General features: G+C 43.8%; 2 protein-coding genes and 1 long non-coding RNA gene across 11 annotated transcripts in view; 1 reads left to right on the top strand and 2 right to left on the bottom strand.

Moving 5' to 3' along the window:
• Positions 1-172: 172 nt before the first annotated feature.
• On the bottom strand, positions 173-5,288 carry LOC118530653 (uncharacterized). The gene is made up of 2 exons (XR_004914763.2): positions 5,135-5,288; positions 173-1,595 (listed from the first exon to the last, which is right to left on the bottom strand). It is a non-coding gene; the product is annotated as an uncharacterized LOC118530653 (long non-coding RNA).
• Positions 5,147-20,983, top strand: LOC118530441 (activator of 90 kDa heat shock protein ATPase homolog 2-like). Its single transcript, XM_078056512.1, is given in 11 exon segments — positions 5,147-5,700; positions 6,886-7,076; positions 14,520-14,605; positions 16,628-16,739; positions 17,759-17,838; positions 18,554-18,664; positions 19,065-19,122; positions 19,125-19,165; positions 19,868-19,919; positions 20,073-20,213; positions 20,625-20,983. Coding segments are annotated over 11 exon segments (981 nt in total). The 5' UTR covers positions 5,147-5,620; the 3' UTR covers positions 20,654-20,983.
• USP34 (ubiquitin specific peptidase 34) overlaps positions 20,899-25,985 on the bottom strand; it is a 256,698-nt gene continuing 251,611 nt past the window's right edge. For 6 of the 9 annotated variants that reach the window (XM_036083556.2, XM_078056506.1, XM_078056510.1 and 3 more), the window contains 4 exons: positions 23,734-23,874; positions 23,481-23,624; positions 22,339-22,498; positions 20,899-22,146 (listed from right to left, as the gene is read on the bottom strand). In XM_036083556.2, coding sequence (XP_035939449.2) covers positions 21,539-22,146; positions 22,339-22,498; positions 23,481-23,624; positions 23,734-23,874 — 1,053 coding nt within the window. In that variant the 3' untranslated portion in view covers positions 20,899-21,538. Of the gene's footprint in view, positions 22,147-22,338; positions 22,499-23,480; positions 23,625-23,733; positions 23,875-25,985 lie in introns of those variants that run through there. The other 3 variants (XM_078056507.1, XR_013441777.1, XR_013441778.1) reach the window with 3 other exon arrangements.

Here is a 25,985-nt window from a genome sequence, read left to right as displayed (position 1 = left end):
AGCCAGGAGGGAAACAGGAAGAGGAGCAGGTTCAAGGAAGTGGCAGTGAGCCAGACCTTGTAGGTTATTCTCCAAATATACATTCTACCCTTCTATTTATAACAACAACCCCTCCCCCATATTTTATCTGGGAGCATGTAAGTTCTGGCCATTGAGGTGAGCATAGATATGATATCTGCAACTTCTGAGTCAGGCTCTTAAAAGAAGAGAAGCACACCCTCCTTTTATTTCCTTATTCCTGCAAGTAAGGATACAGAAGTGATGGTAAGCCATCTTTGACAAAGCAGATCATTGGCTACAGGAGTTGCCCTGAGCTTGGCTGGGAAACCTAGGCTATAACTGTCAGTTTAGGAGTATTTGGAGTTTGGTGGTAGTTAGTGTATATCCTGGACTAGAGAAGATCAGCCAGGGAGGGTGAGGAAAACAACCAAAACATTTATCAAGTGCTTCCTATGTGCCTAGAACTGTTCTAATAGCTTTAGTTGTATTAATTCCTTTAACTTCACACTACCTATGAGGTTGGGCGGCAGAACACTGCTGGTTGACCCCCCTTCTTTGTTGGTAACAGAATTCCCAAATGTGAGTTGGGCATGTGGCTGACTGGAATAAGGACCATACTTCCCAGGTTTCCTTGCCACTCGGAATTTCCACGTGACATGTTCTAACCAATAGTGTCTGAGCAGAAGTGTTGGGGTGTGTCTTAAAGGTTGAGAATATACTTCCGTTCTTTCTTCTTCCTGCTAGTTGGAATGTAGATTGAGTGGCCATCTTGAACCCTGATGTGGAAGCCATGTGTGGAGTATTGTTGATGTAAACTCAGGGCTCTACTGATTGCATATTTTCCATACTTGCCATGGACCACCTGTTTTTACACGAGAGGAAAATAAAAGGCTATCTTCTTTAGTATTATTTTGTTATTGCTACTTTGTTACTAGCAGTTGAATCTAATTGTATGGATAGCTGTTAACACTATCCCCATTTTAGATGGTGAAGTACAAAGAGGTTAGGAATTTAAGTGGCAGATCCAAGACCTGGATCCAAGCCTTGGGCTTCTGAGCCTGCCAGCATGGTCTGACACCGCTGCAGGGGAAGAACCCAGCACACATTTACTTCACTCTTGGTGTCAAAAGCCTTCTTCACACTGGCTTTCAAACTGTCCTCCTTATATAGTCCCACCCCCCTCCCCCATCGTGTTTCATTAACACCAATGTTGAGGCCTTGACCGCGCGTTCTCCCGCGGTGGGTACCGTTGCTCCTTCCGCCACTGCTGCTTGGCCTTCCAGTCCTCTTGGCGCTTGCTCGCGAGGCTCATGGCACGTGTCTTCTTGGGCCGCAGGTGCAGGGGCTCCTACCTCTCACCCTTGTAGAATTTGCTGAGCTTGTCTTTCTGATCTGGTTAATGACGGTGTGAACACCGGAGATGAATGTGCTCTCGAATCTTGGAGAGCTTGGAAGCCGCGCTGCCTGTCACTTAGCCGACGCGCCGCTCGATAGCACCCCCTTCAGGTCTTCTAGCTGTTTAAGCAGCAACTCCTTGTCGTGAGGGTCTCAGCCTTAACCTTGGGCTAGGCTGCACAAGCCGCCTCTGCCGCCACCTGCTGGGAGGGAAAGAGGACGGCAGCTCATGATACTCCGATTGCCCACCATGTTGGTGCCCATTCATTCTGCTTCCCCCAATGACTTTCCTGACTTTCACATCTTTGTTAGTGCTTTTCTTCTTTGGTTTGGACCGAGGTCTCCCATATTTACCTGTTAAAATTCCATCCATCCTTCAAAGGCCCAGTTCTCTCCTTTCATATCCCTTCAACCAATGTCTTCTTTTACTTTTATGTATTTATTCATTTACCCAATATTTATTGAGAACTGTTATGTGCTAGACGCTGGTGATTCTCCAATGTGCAAAACAGATCAACAGGTAGTTTGTAAGCTGTTGCATTTGTCTTTGGGTTTGCTATAGCTGTGGCTTTCCAACTAAAAAAAACCCTTAGTGTAACTCTCACATAACACACACACACAGACACACACACGTAATGATTTAAGAAATATTTGCTTTTATCATATGTAATCACTGATAATTTAAACTCTATTTCATTTCAGTCAGCAGATGCCTACTGAATTGATTTTATAGCCTATTAATAGGTTGGAACATTCAGGTTTGAGAAGCATTTTTTCCTTTTTTTCATTCAGTCATCCATACAACTCCTGGCATTGCACTGTGTGCTGGCACAGCTCTGGCCTTGGGCTAAAAAGAAGGAAGAGCTCCTTCTTCAAGGCGAGCAGGCCAGTGAAAATAATACAGCTTGAGAGCAAATGGCCGTACACAGTGCGCTACGGGCTCTCATGTGCTTTGGGCAGATGTGCACTTTGGTAGCTCCATAAATGTTAATGGAATTAAATCAAACTGCAGCATAGGCATTAGAATTATAAAAATAAATGAGAACAATGACTTTCTCAACAGCAGAATCTTAGCAGCTCGTAGATCTACTGTGATGTGAAGCTTGAATCGAAGTCCTGACTCTCTAAAGCATTGCTAGTAAGAGTCAGTCATGGATATGTACTTTTCAGCTCCTTTCTTTAGACACAAAGAAAGTGTGGTGGAGTTAATTGTGTTTAGAAAAGGTGGCAATGATTTGGGCTTACCCCCAGCGCTGATGGGAAGAAAGACATACTGAGTATTTTTTTTTTTTTAAAGATTTTATTTATTTATTTGACAGAGAGAGAGATAGCGAGAGAGGGAACACAAGCAGGGGGAGTGGGAGAGGGAGAAGCAGGCTTCCCGTCGAGCAGGGAGCCAGATGTGGGGCTCGATCCCAGGACCCTGGGATCACGACCTGAGCCGAAGGCAGACGCTTAACGACTGAGCCACCCAGGTGCCCCAAGAAAGACATACTTAGAACATTTCTCATTTCTTCCCCCAAAGCCTGTCAGGGTTATCACCCTCACTTTGCTGCAGGCAAAATGCCACCTAAAGTTGTTCTCTCCCCATCCGGAAATCAAACCGATCAAAACCAAGCTTGGTATAGAAACATCCATCCTAATCCTTTCTCCTGGGTCTTCCAATCCCAGGTTGACCTCACCTACCTTTGGACTCCTCTCTTCCCCTTGCTTCTGGGCTTTGCCCCACGACCTGGACCTTTTTCTCACCAGCTAGTCCCCATCAGCATATGAAAACATTTAAGGGGAAAAGGCAAAACCTCCCTTCATCCCACATCCCCATCTAACTACTCTCCATTTCTCTTACTTACCGTTGTCAGACATTTTGAGAGCACGCCCTCTGCCTTCTCACCTCCCATTCACTCCTCTGTCAACAGTGACCTGGCTTCTGCCCCCATCATTCACTGAAACTGCTCTCTGCAAAGGGCCCATGGACCCTCTTATCAAATCCAGAGAACAACTTCTTATCCTACCTGCACTTTTCAATATCTAACACTGCCAGCCACTGCCTCTATTATGGGCCTTGGCTTCCATGATGAAATGCCTTCTGCCTGTCCCTTGAATGCTGATCTCCGGAGTCATAACATAAACCCCTCTCCTAGCCCCTTTTCATTCTAGTTTTTCAGGGTGATGTTGACTAACCAAGCTGAAAGTCCCAGCCACTGAAAAACACTTCCCCTGCTACACTCCAATATCCCTCCTGCTCATCGATTCCACTTCCAAATACCTATCTGTGGCCTCCTTTCCACCTTGAAAAATCTCCCTCCTCCCAGTTTTTATCCCACGCCTGTCCATTGTTCAAAGTTTCTTAAGAATGACTTTTCTAATGGGCACCTGAGTGGCTCAGTCTGTTAAGCGTCTGCCCTCAGCTCAGATCATGACCCCGGGGTTCTGGGATTGAGCCCCTCATCAGGCTCCCTGCTCAAATATTTTAATAATAATTACATTAATTCTGAAGATTTTCTTTGTGAAATTACTTTTTGGCGCAATTTCTTTTAGGCCAATTTAATTCTTGATCAATTACATAGAATGCCTTTTCCATTTGCACTGTAATAAGATTATTTCCATTAGGATAAATTTTTGTGTAAATATTACAAAATATTTTTGTTCACATAAAATTTTAGTGATTATAGCTTCTGCCGTTGTATATTTTCTGATGTCTTATTTTCCCCCAGGTTACACTTATATATATCTAAATCTTACCATGTAATGTTCTATTAGTAATACTCTGTATGCAATCTCTACCCCCAATGTGGGGCTCAAGCACAGGACCCTGAGATCAAGAGTGACATGCTCTACTGACTGAGCCAGCCAGGCACCCCTCTATGAATTGGATAAAAGATGGAACAGTGAATCCCCAAGAAAATGGTGCCCATTTACTACTGCCATTGCTGTTCTTTTCTATTTGATACCTTGTGTTTGTGCCCATGCCTTTGGTGAAGTAAGGCTATGAAAGGTGAAATAAAAAAAAAATTTTGGGGGGGGGATCAAAACACTCTGAACACTTTGTTGGGGATCAAACACTACATACTACATAAAAGCGGCTTTTTGGAAGATGATGTTGGAATGTAGTAGCTCCAATAAGCAGATGGAGGAAATGTTTCCCACCAGTGAATTTGATGAGCACAGTCCACAGGCAAAGGACAGGTCACCACAGGGGAAGGGAAGAGTCAGGTACTTCCACAATTCATTGTCATTATCCGTTTTCCCTGCTAAATAAATATTCATAGACACCTCCATCATTTCCCCTATAGTTGGTGCAGTTTTTGCAGGACGGTGAAAATTCGTGAATGATTGAAAAATTGCGTTAAGCTGCAATAATATGCACTTGCAATCACATTCTTTGGTCATCCATGAAGGATTATTACGTGAATAAAACGTAAACCTCCCTGAAGTAACTCAGAACTTGGTAGCTCGTGCTACTTGCACAGGTGCTGGAAAGGCGTGAGAACCAGCGTGAACCAGCGTGAACTAGCTCTGCAGGAACGGAATATGAGGTACGCTGTGAAGAGAGCGCGCACAGCGCAGACCGCAGCGCACCGTGGGCGCGCTCGGACCCGGAGCCGGGCGCACAGCAAACAGCGCGACCCAGTGCTTGCGGCGCATGCTCCAGCGCCAGGTTCACCGAGCGCAGTTAGCGCGGCCGCCGACAGCCCGCCAGCTGCATCCCCAATACCGCCCTCAGGCGTCGCTTACTCACCGCCCCGCTGGCTAGCACTGAAAATGGCCACTGCAATGAGCATAATGAATCCTTAAACGGCGTCCGCGTCTTTCGCAGGCGGCCGAGGCTCCCCCTTCGTGACCCCTGCACTTGCGAGTCCCGCCGCAGGCCCGGGCTCCCGGATTGCGCCCCTCCCCAGCCGCCCGTCTCGGACGCCTTTCCCCCCGTCAGCCCCGCCTGCCGGATCCCGCAACCCCGCGCCGACCTTTGCGGCCTCCCGGCCTCTCCGGCCCCGTCCCCCCGCGACCCTGCCTCTCGGAGCCCTGGTCCGGCTCCCGCTCCCTCCGCGCCCCGCACCGGGGCGGGGCGGGGCGGCGCGGGGGGCGGGGTTTTCTGGCACTTTCTGGGCGCCGCGAACGCTGCGATCCCAGGCTCGGAGGCCGGAAACGTCGCTACGGAGCCGCACGGCAGCCCGCGTCGCGGCCCTTCCTTGCCGTCAGCCGATGCCGCGCCGCCAGCGCAGACATGGCCAAGTGGGGCCAGGGGGACCCGCGCTGGATCGTGGAGGAGCGGGAGGACGGGACCAACGTGAACAACTGGCACTGGTGCGGCCGGGCGGGGGCCGGGGCCGGGGCTTTCGGGCCTCCTCCCTCCCGAGCGTTGGGCGGGACGGTGGGGCCCCTCTGCGAGCAGCCGGCTCCCCGTGCGCTGCGGGGTGCGGCGGCCCGGCCTCTCCGGCGCCTCCCGGGCCTCGGCGCTCCCTCTGTGGGGCGGGGCCTGCACAGGTGCAGAGGATTCCCTCCTTCACCAGCGGCTCAAAGAGCGGCTGTGATTAGCCTCAGCGGAGTCTGGAGACCGCGGGTGGGGGTGGGGGGGGGAGCTTATCTGCATTGGCTGTGGGACTTCAGTTTCCTCCTTTTGAAAGTTGGTCTGGGCCCCATGAATGGTATCTGCCTGGCCTCTTCAACTTTGACAGTCTGTGACCTTAAGAGCTCCCCTCCCCCCCCTTGATGTTCCTGGAAGTTAAAAGGAGCTAGTGGTGTGTGTGTGTCGGTCTGTATGTAGTGAATTTGGATCTCAACACGATGGGCCTCGGGTGAGCCCTGCCTTCTTTCTAGGAGTTTGAACCGTTGCACATCCTTTTTGTATGGCATGTGGAACGTGGGCGATTTCTGCGTCCCTCGCTCCCGCACAGTTTCAGGAAGTGATGCAGCATCACTGAGGGTACACTGGTGCCTCAAGGCCGTCAAGCCGAAGTTGGGGCGGGTCCGGGGCAGAGTAAAGCCGTCAGCCTGGGAGCGGCTTGTTGAGGGAGCCCTGGCCTCTCCTTTCCCGGCATTGTCGCCGCGGACACATCAGGGGCTTCTCTCCCCTCATTTCCACTCGCTAAAATGGGAACATTTATTTGGGAAGATTGCATGAGATAATATATGCACTTGATAATGTGTCTTGTTTTGATTAAAATTAAAACTTTTTGTACGGCCCAGGCTTTGCCCATCCATTTTCCAGTGGGTGGGATTGCTAGGCCCCCTTTCCCCCAGAATAAGCCAGTGTTTTTAAGACAAAACACTACATAGTGGATAATAATATCTTAAGGAACCGAGCAGGAATATTAAAAGATATCTGGTAGAAATCTGGTTGAACTTTGAGGGTGGCAGGGCTCTTAGGGCTGCCTGAGAGGCAGTGGGCTGATCTGGGCTGGTCCGGGCATTACCCGCACGCCCCAGCCTGGGCATGCGGCTACCAGCTGGGGCCTCCACTCACGGCTCTGCCCTTCTGGTCCCTGGCAGGACAGAGCGGGATGCCACCCGCTGGTCCAAGGGGAAGCTCCGTGACCTCCTGGTGGGCATCGTCGTGGAGAACGAGGCTGGCCGCGTTGAGATCAGTGAGCTGAAGCAGGTGGAAGGTGAGGCTTCTTGCAGCAGCCACAAAGGAAAGCTGATTTTCTTCTATGAGTGGAACATCAGGCTGAGCTGGAAAGGTAACGGGGGGCTCAGGGCACAGCTAGGAGCTGGAGGCAGCCTTGGGGCAGAGTCAGCTGGTGTAGTATTCATTCCTTCAGTAGATATTTTTAGAACTCCTGATGGGGCCTAGCACTCACTAGCCCCTGGATTTGGTGTGTGTAGTTCCAGACATCCTTCTGTCATGTAGAGTGCCTTGTCTAGCAAGCTGGGGGGCTTCCCTTTCTCCCAGCACTCATTGCTTAGAGCCCTTCGATTTTAGCAGCACTCTTGTCTGCCAGGCACTTGTGAGCCCTAGAGTTTTCTGGAGCTGCCGGAGCACTCTTCCCCTAGACAGCTGCCTGCTGACTCTTCTGGGTCCTTCTGGTCTTTGTCCTGAGTGAAGCCACCTGTCTCTATCCTATAAAAATTGCAGGTCCCTTCTTTGAACTGTCTCTCTTCCTGCTTTATTTTCCCCCAAAGCACTGATATTTGGTATCTTTATATGGTTACTTAAATATATTATTATTCTGGTTCCCCTCCCAACCCCATTCATCAGGGCAGGGATGATTTTTTTTTTTTTAAATATCAGCTTTATTGAGATCTAATTCACATACCATACAGCTCACCCGTTTGAAGTATATAGGTCAGTGGTTTTCAGCGCGCTCACAGAGTTGTGCAGCTCCCACTACAGTCCGTTTCAGAACATTTTCACCACTCACAAAACCCTGTACCCAGTAGCAGTCACTCCACAGTCTTTGGCAACCACTAATCTGTTTTCTATTTCTATGGATGGATTTGCCTGTTTCCTATCATCTATCTCTATAGATGGATTTGCCTATTCTGGGCGTTTCATATAAATGGAATCATAGAGTATGTGGTCTTTTGTGACTGGCTCCTTTTTTAAAAATTTTAATTCCAGTCTAGTTAACGTAAGTGTTAAATTAGTTTCAGGTGTACAATACCGTGATTCAACAATTCCATACGTCACCCGGTGCTCATCATGATAAGAGTACTCTTTAATCCCCTTCACCTGTTTCATCCATCCCTCCCACCCACCTCCCTTATGGTAACCATTAGTTCTCTGGAGTTAAAAGTCTTTTTTTTTTTTTTAAGATTTTATTTATTTATTTTACAGAGAGAGAGAGAGACAGTGAGAGCGGGAACACAGCAGGGGGAGTGGGAGAGGGAGAAGCAGGCTTCCCGCGGAGCAGGAAGGACCCTGGGATCATGACCTGAGCTGAAGGCAGACGCTTAACGACTGAGCCATGCAGGTGCCCCAAGAGCCTTCTTTTTTTTTTTTTTTTGGCTTGTCTCCTTTTTTTCCCCTTTGTTCATTTGTTTTGTTTCTTAAATTCCACATATAAGTGAGATGATATGGTATTTGTCTTTCTCTGATTTATTTAGCTTAGCATTATATTCTCTAGCTTTGTCCGTGTCAGTGAAAATGGCAAAATTTCATTCTTTTTTTATGGCTGAGTAATACTCCATTCTATATGTGCAACATCTTTTTTATCCATTCATCTGTCAGTGGGCGATTGGGCTGCTTCCATAGTTTGGCTATTGTAAATAATGTTGCAATAACCATAGGGGTGCATATATCCTTCTGAATTAGTGTTTTCTTTTTTGGGGGGGAGTAAATAGCCAGTAGTGTGATTACTGGATCCTAAGGTGGTTCTATTTTTAATTTGTTGAGGAACCTCCATACTGTCTTCCACAGTAGCTGCACCAGCTTGCATTCCCACCAACAGTGCAAGAGGGTTCCCATTTCTCCACATCCTCACCAACAATTGTTGTTTCTTGTGTTTTTTATTTTAGCCATTTTGATAGGTGTGAGGTGATATCTCATTGTAGTTTCGATTTGTTTCCCTGATGGTAAGTGATGTTGAACATCTTTTCATTTGTGTTGGCCATCTCTGTGTCTTCTTTGGAGAAATGTCTGTCCATGTCTTCTGCCCATTTTTTAAAATAATTAAATTTTTTAAAAGATTTTATTTATTTATTAGCACGCACAAGCAGGGGGAGGGGTAGAGGGAGAGGGACAAGCAGACTCCCCACTGAGCAGAGCCCGACATGGGGTTCAATCCCAGGACCCTGAGATCAGGACCTGAGCTGAAGTCAGATGCTTAACCAACTGAGCCACCCAGGCACCCCTGTCCTCTACCCATTTTTAATTGGATTATTTATTTTTTTGGTGTTGAGTTGTATCAGTTTTTTTTTTTTTTTTTTTACTTACTTTTTTAAGTAAGCTGTAAACCCAGCATGGGGCTCAAACTCACAACCCCAAGATCAGAAGTCACAGGCTCTACTGACTGAGCCAGCCAGGCGCCCCAGTATAAGTTCTTTATATATTTTGTATACTAACCCTTTATCAGAGATGGCATTTGCAAATATCTTCTCCCAGTTAGTAGGTTGCCTTTTAGTTTTGTTGATTATTTCCTTTGCTGTGCAGAAGCTTTTTTTTTTTCAAGATTTTATTTATTTATTTGACAGAGCACAAGCAGGGGGAGTGGCAGGCAGAGGGAGAAGCAGGCTTCCCACAGAGCAGGGGGAGCCCGATATGGGACTCGATCCCAGGACCCCGGGATCATGACCTGCGCCGAAGGCAGTCGCTTAACCAGCTGAGCCACCCAGGCGCCCTGGAGGCTTTTTATTTTGATGTAGTCCTTTTTTTTGGAGCACATGCGAGTTGGGGAGGGGCAGAAGGAACCCAAGAGAGACATTCCTGAGTGGGCTCCACACCCAGCGCAGAGCCCGAGGCCGGGCTAGATCCCGTGACCCTGAGATCATGACCTGAGCCGAAATCAAGAGTCAGACCCTTAACTGACTGAGCCATGGAGGCACCCCAGATATCACATACATATCTCCTTTGCATCCATGTCTATTTAGGTCCTTTGCCCATTTTTAATGGGATTATTTGGGGTTTTTTTGCTGTCAAGTTTTATGAGTTCCTTATATATTTTGGATATTAACTTCTTATCAGATAAGGTTTGCAAATATTTTCTCCCATTCTGTAGGTCGCCCTTTCCTTTTGTTGAGTGATTGTTTTGCCTGCAGGAGCTTTTTAGTTTGATGTAGTCCTACTTGTTTTGCTCTTGTTGCTTGTGCTTTTGGTGTCCCATCCAAAAATTATTGCCAAGACCAGTGTCAGGGAGCTTTTCTCCTCCTCCCTAGTTTTATGGTTTCAGATCTTTAATCCACATTAAGTTAATCTTTGTAAGTGATAGAAGATAGGGGTCCAGTTTCATTGTTTTGCATGTGAATATTAAGTTTTCCCAGTACCATTTAATGAAGAGACTACCTTTTACCCACTGAGTATTTTTGCCTCCCTTGTCAAATGTTAGTTGATCATATATGTATGGGTTTATTTCTGGGCTCTTGATTCCATTCCATTGGTCTCTGTGTCTGTTTTTATGTCCATACCATACTGTTTTGATCACTGTAACTTTGTAGTAAAGTTTGAGATCAGGAATTGTGATGCCTCCAGCTTTGTTGTTCTTTCTCGGGATTGCTTTGGCTGTTGGGGGTGTTTTGTGGTTTCATGCAAATTTTAGAATTGTTCTGTTTCTGTGAAAAATTCTGTTGGCATTTTGAGAAGGACTGTATTGAATCTATAGATGCTTCTTATTTCCTTTCTTGTGCTAACTTTGGGCTTAGTTTGTTTTTTTTCCTAACTCTTTGAGACATAAAGTTCGGTTCTTTATTTGAAATCCTTTTTTTTTTCCTCGATGTATGTGCTCATCACTACAGACTTCCTGCTTAGAACTGCTTTTGCTGCATCCTGTAGGTTTTGGTGTGTTGTGTTTCTATTTTCATTTGTCTCAGGGTATTTTTAAAATTCCCCTTTTGATTTCTCTGAGCTATTTGTTGTTCAGGAATGTTTGTTTATTTCCATGTATTTGTGAGTTTTCCAGCTTTCCTCCTGTTACTGATTTCCAGTTTCATACCATTATGATTTGAAAAGATATTATAATTTCTGTATTTTTGAATTTGTTGAGACATGTTTTGTGTCCTAACATGGTTTATCTTAGAAGACATTCCATGGATCCTTGAGAAGAATGTGTATTCTGTTGCTGTTTAATGGACTATTTTATATATGCCTGTGAAGTCCATTTGCTCTGTAATGTTTAAATCTGCTGTTCCTTACTGATTTTTTTGTCTGGATAATCCATTGTTGATCAGGGGTATTAGAGTTCCCAACTATTGTATTGCTGCTTATTTCTCCTTTTTGTTCTCTTAGTATTTCCTTTACATATTTAGGTGCTTCAATGTTGGTACATAAATATTTACAATTGCTATATCTTCCTGATGAGTCAATCCCTTCAGCATTATATAATAACCTTCTTTAGTTTTTTTTTTTTTGACCATTTTTTCTTAGTATTTTGTCTAATACAAGTATAGCTACTCCTGCTTTTTTTTTTTTGGTTACCATTTGCTTGAAATATCTTTTTCATCCCTTCACTCTCAGTTTATGTGTATCCTTTTAAAGCTAAAGTGAGTCTCTGTATTATAGGCAGCATATTGTTGGATCTTGTTTTTTGTTTTTTGTTTGTTTTTTCCTGTTTTAATCCATTCAGCCATTCTGTGTCTTTTGGAGAATGTAATCCATTTATGTTTAAAGTAATTATTGATGGGTAAGAACTTACACTTGCCATTTTGTTAATTGTTTTCTCACTGTTTTGTAGATCCTGCGTTCCTTGCTTCCTCTCTTATCTTCCTTGATGATCTGATGCCTTTTCGTGGTGGTATGCTTTGACTCCTTTATCATAATCTTTTGCGTACCTACTACAGTTTTCCTCAGGTGGTTACCCTGAGGCTTACATGGAATATATTTATAACATGCTATTTAAACTATTAACAACTTTGGTAGCATACAGAAATTTATACTTCTTCCCTCCTCAGATTTAGGTTATTGATATTACAATTTGCATATTTTCATATTGTGTATCTAGTAACAAATTATTTATGGTTATTTTTAGTATGTTTTAACTTTTAAAGTAGAGTTGTAAGTGAATTATGCAACACCATTGCAATATTAGATGATCTGACTTTGTGTATTTACCATTACCAGTGGGTTTTACACATTCATATATTTTTATGATGCTAATTTCAAATAACATCTAGTTCACTAATTCTTTCTTCTGCTTGGTCAGTTTAGCTGTTGAAGCTTTCTATGTAATTCTTCAGTTCAGTCATTGTATTCAGCTCCAGGATTTCTGTTGTGTTTCTTTGTGGTTTCTGTTTCTTTGTTGAATTTCTCATTTTGTTCGTGCAGTTTCTCCTAATTTTGTCTATGTGTTCTTATAATTCACTAAACTTCTTTAAGAGATTTATTCTTAATTACTGGTCACATAGTTCATGGATCTCTATTTCTTTAGGATCTGTTATTGGAGCTTTATTAGTTTCCTTTGGTGGTGTCATGTTTACCTGATTCTTCATGAGCCTTAATTCCTTGTGTTGGTATCTGCGTATGTAAGTGATTTCCTTTTCCAGAATTTACAGGTTTGCTTCAGTAGGAAAAGACCTTCACCATTCAGCTTAATTTGGGTCACTTGGTGGGTCATCTAGTAGCATTTGTGGTGGGCAGGGCATGCTGTCGGGATCTCTAGTTGAGTGGGGCCACTGCTCATACTGTGATCAGGGTTGGAGGTCGGGGCTCTCCTGGCTGGGCTCCTGTGTTCAAGCGGGGTCTGCTATTTGGGCTCTGTGTTCAAGCAGGGTTGCTGGGCATACTCCCCGACGGGGTGTAGCTGCTCGCTGTGCTCCATGGTCACATGGGGCCTCTATATGGGCCTTGCAGTTACCTCTGGTCAGGGGGTGGTCCCTGGATGTGTTCCCTGGAAGGGCAGTGCTACTGTTTGGACTCTATGATGGGGCAGGGCAATGGGTGGGTCTCCACCATTGCTCCTGGTTGGATGTGGTCTCAGGCTGTGCTCCCGGACCAGATGGTTCTGCTGGCTAGACTCTGTTCAGGTGGGGCCACAGGCAGGGCTTCACGATTGGACCTGGCCTCAGGCTGTGCTCTGTGATCAGACTGTGCCTTGAAGTTGGATAGGTCTGCAGGCTTCACTTCCAGATCAAGGAGCCACTGGCTATGCTCTGCTGTTGAGCAACATTGCTGGCCAGGCTCTCTGGTGGGGATGGGCCTCCAGCTGTATCCCGCAGTTTGTTGGGGCTAGGGACTGCGCTCTGTGTTTGGGTGGGCTCACTGTCTGGACAAAGCCAGACGCTGTGTCTAGCATTTGGGCAGGTCTGTAGGCTGGGCTTCAGGGCTGCTTAGGGTTACTGTTTGGGCTCCCTCGTTCTGTGGGACCAGAGACTGTGCTCAACAATTGGGCAGGGCTGTTTGGCTTCCTGCCCAAGTAGGGCTGGAGGATGGGCTCAGTGGCTGCCCAGATTCTCTGGTCAGGCTTCCTGTATGGTCCGGATGATGGGAGGCTCCACCAGCAGTTGAGTGGGGCTGCAGATTTGCTTCCTTGCCTGGGTGGGGGCGGTAGAATGGGCTCCACAGCTGGTTTCAGTCCATTGACCAGGGACCCTAATCAGGCATAACTACCAACTGAGCTCCCTAGCCACATAGGGCTGCCAGCTCAGCTCTGCAGAAGGGCGGAGTCACTGGCCAGGATCTTTGCTCATGCTCTGCTGTAGTAGGAACACGTTCCAACAAGATTTGAGTGTTGGTTATTTCAAGTCCTGCCCTGCTTCTGTCTGTCTGATTCCCAGTGGTTCCTGGGAGCTGAGACCCAGGTGGGCCTTCTAGGAAGCATCCCCCAATGCTAGGGGACCTGGATGTTTTGACACCTGAAGAAACCACAGCTCTGTGCTGGCAAGAGGGAGGGGTGATTCGGTCAGTTTTATCACTTCTCCTACCCTTCTCATTTGGCCCTTTGTCTCTGGTCCATAAGGGTGCACTCTGGGATTTTCACAGTGGTGTCTCCTCTATGGATACCTGCTAGTTAGTTGGTCTTGTGAGGGGACCCGAAGTCAGGAATAACCTATGTTGCCATCTTGATGTCCCTGAAATCAGCACTTTGGTATTGAAAGAAATCCAGCTACGTGGAGTCCATGCACAACTTCCCCAAGCCATCACCTGTCTCCCCTCATGCTTTCCCTGATTAGACCTCATTGCCCCTTTCTGGCCTCCATCCTTTATGTGACTCCTCTTCAAGACAGCCCTTTATCCTGATTTGACCTGGTAAAGAATATTGGGGGAGGAAAACAAAAGCATTGGTTAAAGGCCCACTTCCTCCAACCTCATCCTTCCACCCGGCCCCTAGTTTTGTGTGCACTCTCATTGGCCAGGTTTTACCTCCACCTTCCTTGTTCGCTTACCTCTGTTGGGGGCTAGGAGAACTACCTGTGTGGTGGCAAAGCCTTGAGCCTGCCTTGTCATCCTCTGTGGTGGCACCCTGTGAGGGGGGTGGGCAGTTTTGCATAAACCAGTTGTTACTTTGTGATTGAAGAATGTATTTTGTTCATTTTAGGTGTAATTAAAGAATCTGGTGCAAAGCACAAGGGATTGATTGAAATACTCAACCTTTCTGAAGAAAATGAAGTAGATGACACTGAGGTGAGGTATCTGCTAGTTTCTTTTGTATCCTCCCAAGCTTATGCTGTATAATATTGGGCATTTGAAAAACTGTTAATAGACTCTCTGATTCCTGTGCGGTAGTTTTGGTGAATTGTGTAGGGTTTGTTTGCCAAGAAGGTGTGCTGTACTGTGGGAGGCAGTGTGGGGTGTGGAACGGAGAGGTGTAGGAAGAAGAGGAAGGCCCAGAAGCCCTGGGCTGCCGCTCATCCCAGGTGTGGCGCCTGCGCAGGTTCATCTATGACTCCGGGCTGGTAGCAGGTAGATGTGACCGTGTACAGACTGGAGCGTGCTCAGGCAGATGCCCAGGTGGGTGAATGGGGTCTTGTTTCTGCATCTTTTTTTTTTTTTTTTTTTAAGATTTTATTTATTTGACAGAGACAGTGAGAGAGGGAACACAAGCAGGGGGAGTGGGAGAGGGAGAAGCAGGCTTCCCGCTGAGCAGGACCCTGAGATCATGACCTGAGCTGAAGGCAGACACTTAACCACTGAGCCACCCAGGCGTCCTGTTTCTGCATCTTTGCTGTTTCCCTTTAGTGGTGAAAATTCTCCGCTTTTAGCTGTCCTCTCTTTCAGTTATATTGCATGGTTTTTGGTAAACTAGTTAGTTGCCCGTTGCTTTTGACTGGCTCTCCTAGCTCTCCTGAGAGGTGGAGCTTTGTGGAGCTCCCAGACCTGGTTTTCAGGGATTGCCCTCTTGAAGCTGAAAAACTTGGTTGGGGGTAGGGGGCGGGGGTGGGGGTGGGGACCATTTGTACCACTTGTCGATTTTCAAAACTAAGATAGTATGATAGAGGGTCTTTTTGATTTGTGAACCTACTTAAATGTGAATTCTTAACAAAGAGAGAAAAACTAAACCATACTGAGCTACTTGCCTATGACTGGCCTTTAGTAAAGGTTATAAAATGCCATAAAAGTGGGGCTGTGTCAGACCCATCTTTAGACGTGTGGTTGCCGTATTTAAGGGCTGTGATTTCACTTCACTATATTCAGATCCAGCTGAAAAGTTTTTCATGAGCATATTAAACTGGCCTTTTAGATTCAACCCTTGGTGGCATTACAGGACATACTGGGACCCATGACCTGGGACCAGGCCCAGCTCAAGTAAATCATAGGAACGCTAAATATTTCAAACCAACACCTCTTTTCATTGTGAGACTACCACAGACGCATTCTCAAGAGCCAGAGCGGCATTCGGATGCTTCCCTCTTCCTGTCTGCCCCCTTCTCCCCACTCTCTTCTTGTCCCTTTCCCCCCTCCCTCTTCCTTCCTTTCCCAATTTTCCTCCGCATCAACAAAGTGTAGCCCAAGGCCACGTTATTATGGAACTTGATTTTCCTAATTACACTGGCTTTGGGGTTCTAGACCAGCGCTGTTCAATAGAAATACAATGCAAGCCACATATGGAATTTAAATTTTTCTAGTAGCTGTATTAAAAAAGTTAAAGAAACAGGTGAAATTAATTTTAATACTTTTATTTAACCAAATATATAAAAATACCATTTTAACATGTAATTAGTATCAAAATTATTGAGATTATTTTACATTCTCTTTTTGTATTAATTCTTCAAAGTCTGTTGTGTATTATTTTACACTTCTAGCACATCTCAAATCAGACCAGCCACATTTCAAGTGCTCAATAGCCAAATGTGGCTAGTGGCTACCGTACTGGACAGCGCATTTCTAGACCCTGATAAAAGCCATGGGGTGACTATATCATCAATATAATACATACACATATACACATAACATTTTATAGGCAAATTAAGGGGTTCACATTTCTAAGAAGTCCACTCCAGATTTGGCCACAACCCAGTCAATGGACCTTTGATTAAAAAACCCTTACAGCTTCTCAAAGTCTGTGAAGAAACCTGGTGCATCTCTCTTATATCCACTTCTTCCCCCTCCCCCAGCATCACAGCGCTCCTCCCAGCCATGTGTCCTGATGCTGTGAGAGTACATCAAACCAGATTTTCTTAGGGTTTGTATTTTTCTGATTTGTAGGTGAATGTGAGTAAAAAGAAAGATGTGGGTATACTGAAGGATCTTATGAAAACTGCAGGCACCGCCAAGGTCAGGGAGGCCCTTGGAGATTACCTGAAGGCACTTAAGACGGGTAAAGACGGCAACCCTTGTGAACCAGACGGTCCCTTTTCTATTTACGCAAGTTATGCTCTGTACTATGGTCTGGATTCCCAGGTTAGGGTGATGTCTGTTAAGGCTTCAGAAACAGCTCTTTATGCTGCAGGATAAATTGTCATCTGGAGGTTGAGAGCTAGTCATGAGTAAGACCACAATTAGTGACTATTGGTATCGTACACAACGCAAACTATTTTGCCTATGGAATTACTAAGAGTTTTCTGGAATGATAATTTATTCAGTTGTTTGTGTAATTTACTTGTTCAAGGTTTATCTTCGCTCCTAGAGTGTAAGCTCTAAGGGGGCATGGAAGGTGTGTGTCTTGTTCACTGCTGTCGCTCCAGCTTCTGGCACAATGCCTGGCACATAGTAGGTGCTTATGAATAAATCTTTGTTGAATGAATCAATGAAGGAATGAAAGATATTGCAGATAGAGTTGAGATTTACCTAGATCGTATCTACCCTGCGTAGAAGTGAGGTTATTGGCTTCTTCCCTAAATTAGTCACCTGCCAGGCAAAATGACCAGTGGGGCCTGAATGTCTGCACCTCATCCTTGGACTCTGTTACTGGAGTATCTAGGTGTTGCCTGGCCCACAGGCTTGAATACTGGAAGGCCAAGCTTTGTGAGGTGGTGGTGAAGCAATTAAGTGTCTGGATTTGACAGTAGGTGAAGGTCATAAAGCTAGTAGTTGTTTTATAAAATTGAGCTTTTTGGAAAACAATTTGAAAATACCACTCTTCTATCAAGAACTAAATAAAAGTGAGGGATTTGAAAAAAGAAAAGGCATTTGTTGCTATAGAACTCATGTTCATAAATTAATTTTATATGTAAAAACATGCTATGGCCTTGAAATTCTCAATGATAAAGGAATTCTTTATAAATATCCATTCTCTTATTTTCTTATAAGCTGTTTGGATTTTCTGCCTTACTGGTGGTGCTCAAAGAATTTTTTTTTTTAAATCACTTCCTGTATGTTTCTTTTTATAATTTACAGTGGGAATGATTTTACCAACAAAAGCCATGGCAACCCAGGAACCGACAGTTGAAAGGAAACTGAGTGAGAACACCTTGCAGGTATGTCCTCTGGGGCCAGTATGTAGGGAGGGAAAAGGAAGTACTTAATGAGGATGCTTCAAAGCCCTAAATGATGAACTGTAAAGGTTAGTGAGGCCGGCCGGTTCATCCATCTTTGCATCCCTTGCCATTTTGAGGGGAAATGATGAAATAAGATTTCTATCCTTGATGGAAGGGAATATATAAACAGGGCTTCTTGTGGGATAAATATTGAATTTAGTTCAAGACCATGTTCCAAAGGCGGGTTCTTTGGTAGGAAACAGATTATAAAACCAGGCAACTTTGAGGTTCACCTACCACAGTGGAAAAACCTCTCCAGACTTTCAGATTGGGTGGTTTTAGGTCCCATCCTTGGCATCTGGTGTTGGGGAATTGACACCCTTTGGCCTTAAGTGCTATTGTCCTTCATCTTTATGCCTTCTGGGCCATTATGTACACATCCAAGGAGGATTTGGGGTGTTAAGCGACGACCTGGGAGTGGAGCAAAGTCGAAGAGCTCATAGGAACAATGAGCTCTGTTTCACAGTAACCAGGATTGGTGGTGTTAAAAGGCTTTTTGTGCTATTTCCATGTGTCTGGAAAAGGGTAGTGTGAAATTTGGGGACATTTTGGTATTTTATTAAGAGGGGAAGACTGAATTTTAAAATCTAAGTAGCTTGATCCCTGGCATGCTAGTTAGTTAGCCTTTGGAACCTCTTCTCTTCTTGAGATCCAGGCTTCATCTCCAATGGGGTTGGGGGTAAGGATCCCCACCGTGGCACTGCACATGACGGAACTCTTCGACGCCACTACAGAGCAACTGTACAGCGTCTTCACTGTGAAGGATGTAAGTAACTTCCCAAGCTAGGATCTTCAGTGCTGACACGGGGAGACAACGTGCCACTGAGAGCGGGAGCTGGTTTTTCATTTCCCATATGGCCATGTTCTTACATTTGAAGCGATCTAGAATGGTAGTGATAGAAGTCTTTAGGATAACTTCTAAAAAATTCAAAGGGGGTAGAAGATGGGCAGTTTGGGGAAACAGATCCACGTTTAGGAGATACATTACTGAGTTTTCTCCCTCTGAGGGAGAGGGAGAGAAAGCTCTATGTAAAAGCTACAGATTCAGAATTAGGAAAGGGGAAAAAAAACCCCAACTACCTTAATTGTTAATACTTTGCATTTAGGTTAAAAAGGTGATAGGGCACACTGGACTAACATGTCTGCTGTATGTTTTGCTTGGTTAGTTGGTGCAAAAATTTTCTAAATCTCCTGCTGTATTAGAAGCTGAAAAGGGAGGGAAATTCCTATGTTTGATGGGAACATCACCGGTGAATATATAGAATTGGTAAGTGATCTTTAGGGTTAAAAAGTAAGCTGGGACTGGACTCTTATGTTAATACTGCCTTTTTTTTTATTTTAGTAATCTCTACAGCCAGCATAGGGCTTGAACTCATGACCTCAAGATCAGGAGTCACATGCTCTTCCCACTGAGCCAGCCAGGTGCCCCAGTATTGCTTTTTAAAATCCATGCTCTTTTTTAAAAATTTGCTTTGGTTTTTTACCTGGGCTCACAGAAACTGGAGAACATTATAAAGTTGATTTTGAGAACATTATTAAGTATGTATACTTGGTTGTAGAACAAATAAAAAATGTTACACATACTAAGTAATGATAAAGATGAAGACTGAGTTTGCACAGTAGTTGTGCTAATGCTTATGGTTTTAGAAGAAGGAAGTAGAATTCTTAACTCCTGCTGTACAAGTTTCACATTTCGGCCACCTAAAGCATAAATCACTAGGGTCTGCGTTGCCTCAGCCCCGACAGCAGTTCTGTTTGGGTTACCAATGTCACTGCACTTCTGTCCTCGAGGCTGGTGCTGTTAAGGACGTTCTGGCACGCAGGAACAGTGGATTTTCAGTGGTGCCACTGTAGAACCTGGAAGATGGGACTGTACCATTGTTTGTTCAGTACTTTTAGTGCTCAGGGATTTCCTGTATTGCTGGAAGTTTTAAAAGCTGTCTTAAGGGAATTTCCCCTTTGTTTTTAGTTGACAAATAAAAAGATCATCGTGAAATGGAGATGTAGGAACTGGCCAGAAGGTATGTTACTAGTATTCTTTGTTATAAGAGTCTAGAAACACTCAAGCTTGCCCCCATGCCCCAGCCCCCGACACGCTGTAAAAAAAATAGTAGTACTGTATGGACAGTTTTCCTTTTTGTAATGCAGTAATAAGCTTCTCATTTTCTTTCCAGAACACTATGCAACAGTCGCACTGAGTTTTGTGCCTACTCCAGGGCGAACTGAATTGCAGTTAGACTGTACAGGAGCTCCTGTCTGTAAAGAAGAGAGCATGAAATTCTGTTGGCAGAAGCAGCATTTTGAAGAAATAAAAGGTTTACTACAGCTGACCCAGCCCTAAATGGTTGAATTAGAAGATTTTTATGGGGTATTACTTTTTGTAAGCAGGAAAAGTGTCAAGTTTACCTCTTCCCCATTACTCCTTTTAAAAAAGAAAACACTTAATTTATACTGGGTGAAATCCATGAGCTTATATAGAATTCAAAGCACTGTTTGAATCTTTACTACTAGACTCTCATTGGGTTAAAAGTAGCAGGCAACCTGGAAAGTCAGTATTAACCTTACCTCCCATAGCTGCTTCTCTGGGAAGAGACTGAGCCTCTGAGGACAGATGGTTGCTGTTTCCCACTAAAGCTTGTCCTAGCAAGCTACTTTAGCTGTATTTTTAGTTCAGGCAGACAAAAAAATAAATGGCACGTTGATACTATTCCTTTATCTTACTTCAGGGTTTCTAAGGTCTGTAGCTCTTAGGTAGCAAAGCAGCAGCATGTCGCGTTCAGAAGCATGTTGGTGTGAGGTGCGTTGGGCCACGTCACGCGGCTGCTCCCCGCAGCAGATGTGCACTCCGGGCGGAGGCCTGAAAGGCTCTGGGGTAAGTGACTTTTCGGGCCGCCACTACCATGATGAAAGAGAGTATAATGGAGAAGTGCTTCCCTCCCATTCACAGTTTTCTCTTTACTTTCATCTGAGAAGACTAAAGCAATGTTAAATGTAAACAAATGAAAAGTCATCACAATCCGTTTAATTAAGTGCACAGAATAGCAATCAATCAGTCATGTCAATAAAAATAAAACAATTATTTTTACATCAAGTGTGCTTTATTTCCTCCACAGGTATTCTGTTAAATAAAGCACCATTTATATACTGCCAGGCCACAGCTAAAGAGGATTCTTTACAGAATCAAATTTCTTGTGGTTGTTCCGTATACAAGTAAACTTAATTTTGATAATAAGAACCACAGCGATCTGAGGCGATCTGCCTCTATTATAAGGTACAAAACTGGCACAGAGGACACCATATTATACACAGTAAAAATGCTGTAAGTTTAAATTACATTGTACAGGGCCAGGGAACCCTGTTCCTCCCAGACAGCCATATGAAATGAAAGCCACTACAGTGAACTCTTAATTAATTACATAAAACATATCCATTATCTGATTGCCCTTTAGAAAGTATACTGAAGATGCAAATTTTTTCATCTGGAGTTCTGCCTGACCAAGAATTAAGCCTATAAATCTATCTTGCCATTCAAGCAGAGAGCACTGGACAAACTGAAGCACAAAAACAGAAATAAGCAAAACTTATACAAACAGCATTGGGGGGAGAGGGGACCTTAAAAGTAGACATGCTACATCTAATGTCAAGAAGCAGCTTGGTTTCCTTTGCCAGATATCCTTGTGACCACATGGATCGTAGATTCAATGGTCCTACACAGAGTATCTAAAATGTCGTGTTGCTGCATGTGACTAAAGAGTCCTCTGGAATGGCCACAACTGAGTGATAAAGCAGCCTCAGGGTCCTGGGAGGGCAAAGCTTGACCATCACAGCTTCTCAAGTCAGCTAAGTCAGAGAGAACTGCAGAGATAGAAGTAGAAGGGAACTCGGATTCTTCCTCAGCTAGGTTAGAATCCTTGGAACAGTGGAGGTCCTTAAATTCTTTACAGTCTTCAAATCTACCATCACTGGCCTGTTCTTCTGCATGCTGTGACCTGGTATTTGACATGTCTTCTGAAAACGAAGATGGAACTTCCATTCGATATTCTTTAACAGAACTATTTTCAGGGGAAGGAAGATCTTGTTCAGTTCCTGGATCAATGATTGAGGAGTCTCTTGTCTCATTGTCTGAAGTGCTAGTTGGGGTTAGGACCTCCCTGGTTTCTGTTTTCAAGTCGCTGATACAGCTGTCTATAGTGTGCTCCTCATCACTGCTAACACGCCTTCTTTTAACAGGAGTTGCCCCTTCATCATCTGTGAAAATGAACATCATTCTCTGAAAGGAGTCATTAAGATCACACTGGGGGTGTTTGCAGGAGATTTTCTTTTTAGCATTATATGTAGGAGACCCAACTGAACAGACAGCTATTGTAAAGTCAGTTATACCGAGTGTATTCTTCCCCTCTCCCACCCTAAAAGTAATTAGTATTAGTCCAGAAGGCTAACCTTTAGTTTTTCTTTCTTTGGCTTCTTGCTCTTGGAGTGAGTTTCTCTGCTGCAGACAAGTCCTGCATTTGCTTAAAAGCTCTTGCAGAGTTGGAATTAGAGCTGGGTTTAATTGCTTGGGAGTGTGTACTGACAGGAGCAAAGCAAGTGCCCGCAGATCCTGTAAAACCCAGAGAGGAACACTTACAATTCTAAAGCTAACATTTTGACACAGTTGTTTACTTTCCCAGGAATCCATTCTGGTTTCTCTGGCATTTTTAGAGAATGCTAAAACTAGAGAGCCAGGATTAGGATATTACTGTATTATCATGCCACTAATTAGGTCAGACTGAAGACTCACACAGTTTTCTGAAAATGGAAAAGGCAAAAAAAGATAGGGATTTAAAAAATAAGCCCTGAATTATCCATGAGAAATTAAGGCCTCAATCTAGACATCATAGTTCCTCAAATATGCTGATTTCTGGTGCAAGTCTCATAGTAAGGTCATTCTTGCTCAGCTCTGGATTCTATTCTGGCATCTAAGCAACACGTGGTTACTGGCGAAGCAGTAAAATGCTGCTGGACAGGTGCTAGCATTCCATTATTGTATGACCCGGCCATCATGGACATCTATTTAAGGCAACGGATTCCCTTGTTTTAACTGGCTTTATAATCAGTAGATCATTAATCTGATTGTTTCAGTTATTTATGAACCATAAGCTGTGATAGAAACATCACATGTTTTCAAAAAATGTAAACAAGTAGAGATAAAGGCAATGTCTCCCTCTTGGTGATCTTACTGCCCTTAGCATTTAATGACATTTGCTCATGTCTTCCAAGGTAATACAAAAGTGTGTACTACATACTTCAAAGGCATAGAGAACACATATTTAAAGAATTTGGTTTTTCATCATACGTGATTTTCAGAGTTTGAGTAAGTTAAAGTTATGATAGTAAAAATCATACTAAAGCCAAATTTAGAGTTGATTTAAGGAAAATACTGAAGTACAGGACTATTCCCTCCCACAGTTCTTACCCCGTTTATTTTTTTAAGATTTCGTTTGTAAACAATTCTACACCCAACATGGGGCTGAAACTGACAACCCCAAGATCAAGAGTCACACTCTCCTCCGACTGAGCCAGCCAGCCACCCCAATTCTTACCCCATTTAAAGAAGCACTTGCTTTGGAAATTTCAACTCGGTTGGTGAAATCAGATTGTAGGTTCTGATACTGATTTATCAAGTTTGTAATTAGGGTGCTGATCAAATTGGCACAGTTTGCTTCAGAAAACACTTGACCTTGAACCTGGAAAAAAAAAAAAAGATTAAAAAAAATCTCCAAAAGACCAACATAATGAAAACACAACCATTAACACATTGGAAGTAACACACTGAGTTTCCAAAGTAGGACATACCTTTAGAAGAAAATGTGTCATGAATGTGTACACAATGTTGTTGTTCAGAAAAGTTCTTTCATCCATTAGGATACATTTTATATATTCTGCAAAAACGGGATCTTCACACAAAAGCTTGATGCAATTTTTTGACATAGCAGACTACAGTGGGGGAGAAGAAGTACTGATGGTTGAGCACAGAAATAACTGAAGGCTTACACACTGCTTATGATGAACATCCAAAGTCATTTTAGGTCCTGTTAGAGAAGCCACTTTTAACTCCGTCTACTGCACTTTCAGTTAAGTAACTGTCCTCCCAATAAACTAAAATCTTCCGCACTTAGACTCTACAGGTGAGTGTAAGAGGAAGAGACTTGTAACAAGTCTGAAGGACAAAATGAAAAAAAATAGGTTTCAAAAGAAATTCAACTTTATTATCTAGCATGAAGAGAGAGAACAAGGATTGGACAAATAAGACTAACAAATAGGATGAGAATGTTTTCAGGGGACCAAATTGATGGATAATAAGTAACCAAACTATATGTGGAGAAAAAGACAAATTTTAAGAATTAAATTTATTCCCTAAAAGGAGTTAAAACCTTAAGCAATAGTAATTTGTTTGGTAAATATCTTCCCCCCCCCATGAATATTGCAAAGATAAACAGCAAATTTAATTATCTCACAAAGATAATTAGTGGGTCCCCAATATATGGAAATTCCACTAAAATTTGGTTTTCCTGTTTTTCAATGGTCATGGCTCTTAAACACAAGTAGTATGTCTTTAAGTAGATATACTCTCTAGATTATATGTATTTTAATAATAGATCATTTATATGGAAGACAAAATGGACTATTTAAAAAAAATAGGACAAAGTTTAGATAATATATACAGGTTATATACTTAAATATTTTATTAGGGTAAGCAATTTGGTAAGTACATTCAAGTTCACCCAAGAAATCAGGGAGTCTAACAGGACCAGGGCCCAGCTCCTCAGACACTTGCTGTCAGGAAAACTGGGTCATTCTACCAGCCGAGCCTCTGCCTGCTGCCTGGGTTTCTTGTTGGCTGCTTCTACCGAGCTGGCAGGGCTTTAGAAGCCTTACAAGAGTTTTGCATTGTCTTGAAGTTTTTGGAGATGGTGAATTCTTTGGAAAATAAGCCAATAAAGGGAGTGGTAAAATGCTGGAGTAGCTAAAACAACAGGGAAGCAATAGACAGTGGCAGAGTAGAGAAACCAAGAAAACCCAACTACCCGAATCAAGAATGAAAGGAAGAGTAGCAGCGGCAGAGGGAAAAAGCAGAGATCTGCTCCAATTTGCTGAATCAACCACTCAGCTGAAAAATCAATCAGCAAGTCATTTTCTCAAAGCCCCAATGTTCTAAAGCTCTGTGACTAACATAAACTAGTTCAAAGATTCCTACTATAGAAAACAAAATGACATTTCTTTAGGGGCCAGAGAGGACTCCATTTCTACACTTGAGAAGCTCACAGTTTGTGACCAGGAGACAGAGAAACAACTATCCTAGCACCACCACTTGACACACATCCCCCAGGAGAAGAAAGAGCATTACAGCCCAGGCAGGAGGCTATACCAGAGGCATACAGTGTTTCAATGTTTCAGATACTATAATTTGGGTAAAGTTTAAGCCAAAGTAAAGTTAACAAACCTCTCTGGGGATGAGCGGCTGCAACCAGGAGGAAACCAATAGTTTTTTTTCGGGGTCTAAAGAAAGTGGGGATCCTTTAGACCTGATCCAAGGAATGAGCCAAATCTTAGGACCAATCTAGTTTCTCCCCTATCTCTGTGCCGTTCTCCCCCCCCCACAATTAAACAAGCATTACTGAGGTGCCCACTTTATTTTAAAGAGTTGGCTCTTAGATACTTAAGGTAGGTAGGATATGGTGTTTCTTGTTCTCAATGAAACTGTTGGTAAGAACAAGTATATCGGACTCTTGAAAACCTCTTCAAAGTAACAGGGAAGAGGTGAAGGACAGACTGCTGAAACTGTTTCTGCTAAAGCTCTGAGAAGGGTGGAGGGGAGCAAGACAGATGGGGCAGATGAGGGACAGCAAGAAGTGGCATACGCCTTCTTCCCCTAAATACCTCCCTGTTTTGGTCTTTCAGCATAACTGTTTATATTGACCTATAAATTACAAATTCAATAGCTACTTTGAAACATCCTCTGTGATACAAATCTACTGAAGTAAAAACCTCAAAGGGCAACTTGATGCCCAATACTCAATAGCTATTACTTCCATTAAGCATATTTT

The sequence above is a fragment of the Halichoerus grypus genome, chromosome 10, assembly GCF_964656455.1.
Source record: "Halichoerus grypus chromosome 10, mHalGry1.hap1.1, whole genome shotgun sequence".
NCBI classification, from domain to species: domain Eukaryota; kingdom Metazoa; phylum Chordata; class Mammalia; order Carnivora; family Phocidae; genus Halichoerus; species Halichoerus grypus.
Note: the sequence above shows the minus strand (reverse complement) of the source record. Positions and strands in the feature narration are given on the sequence as shown.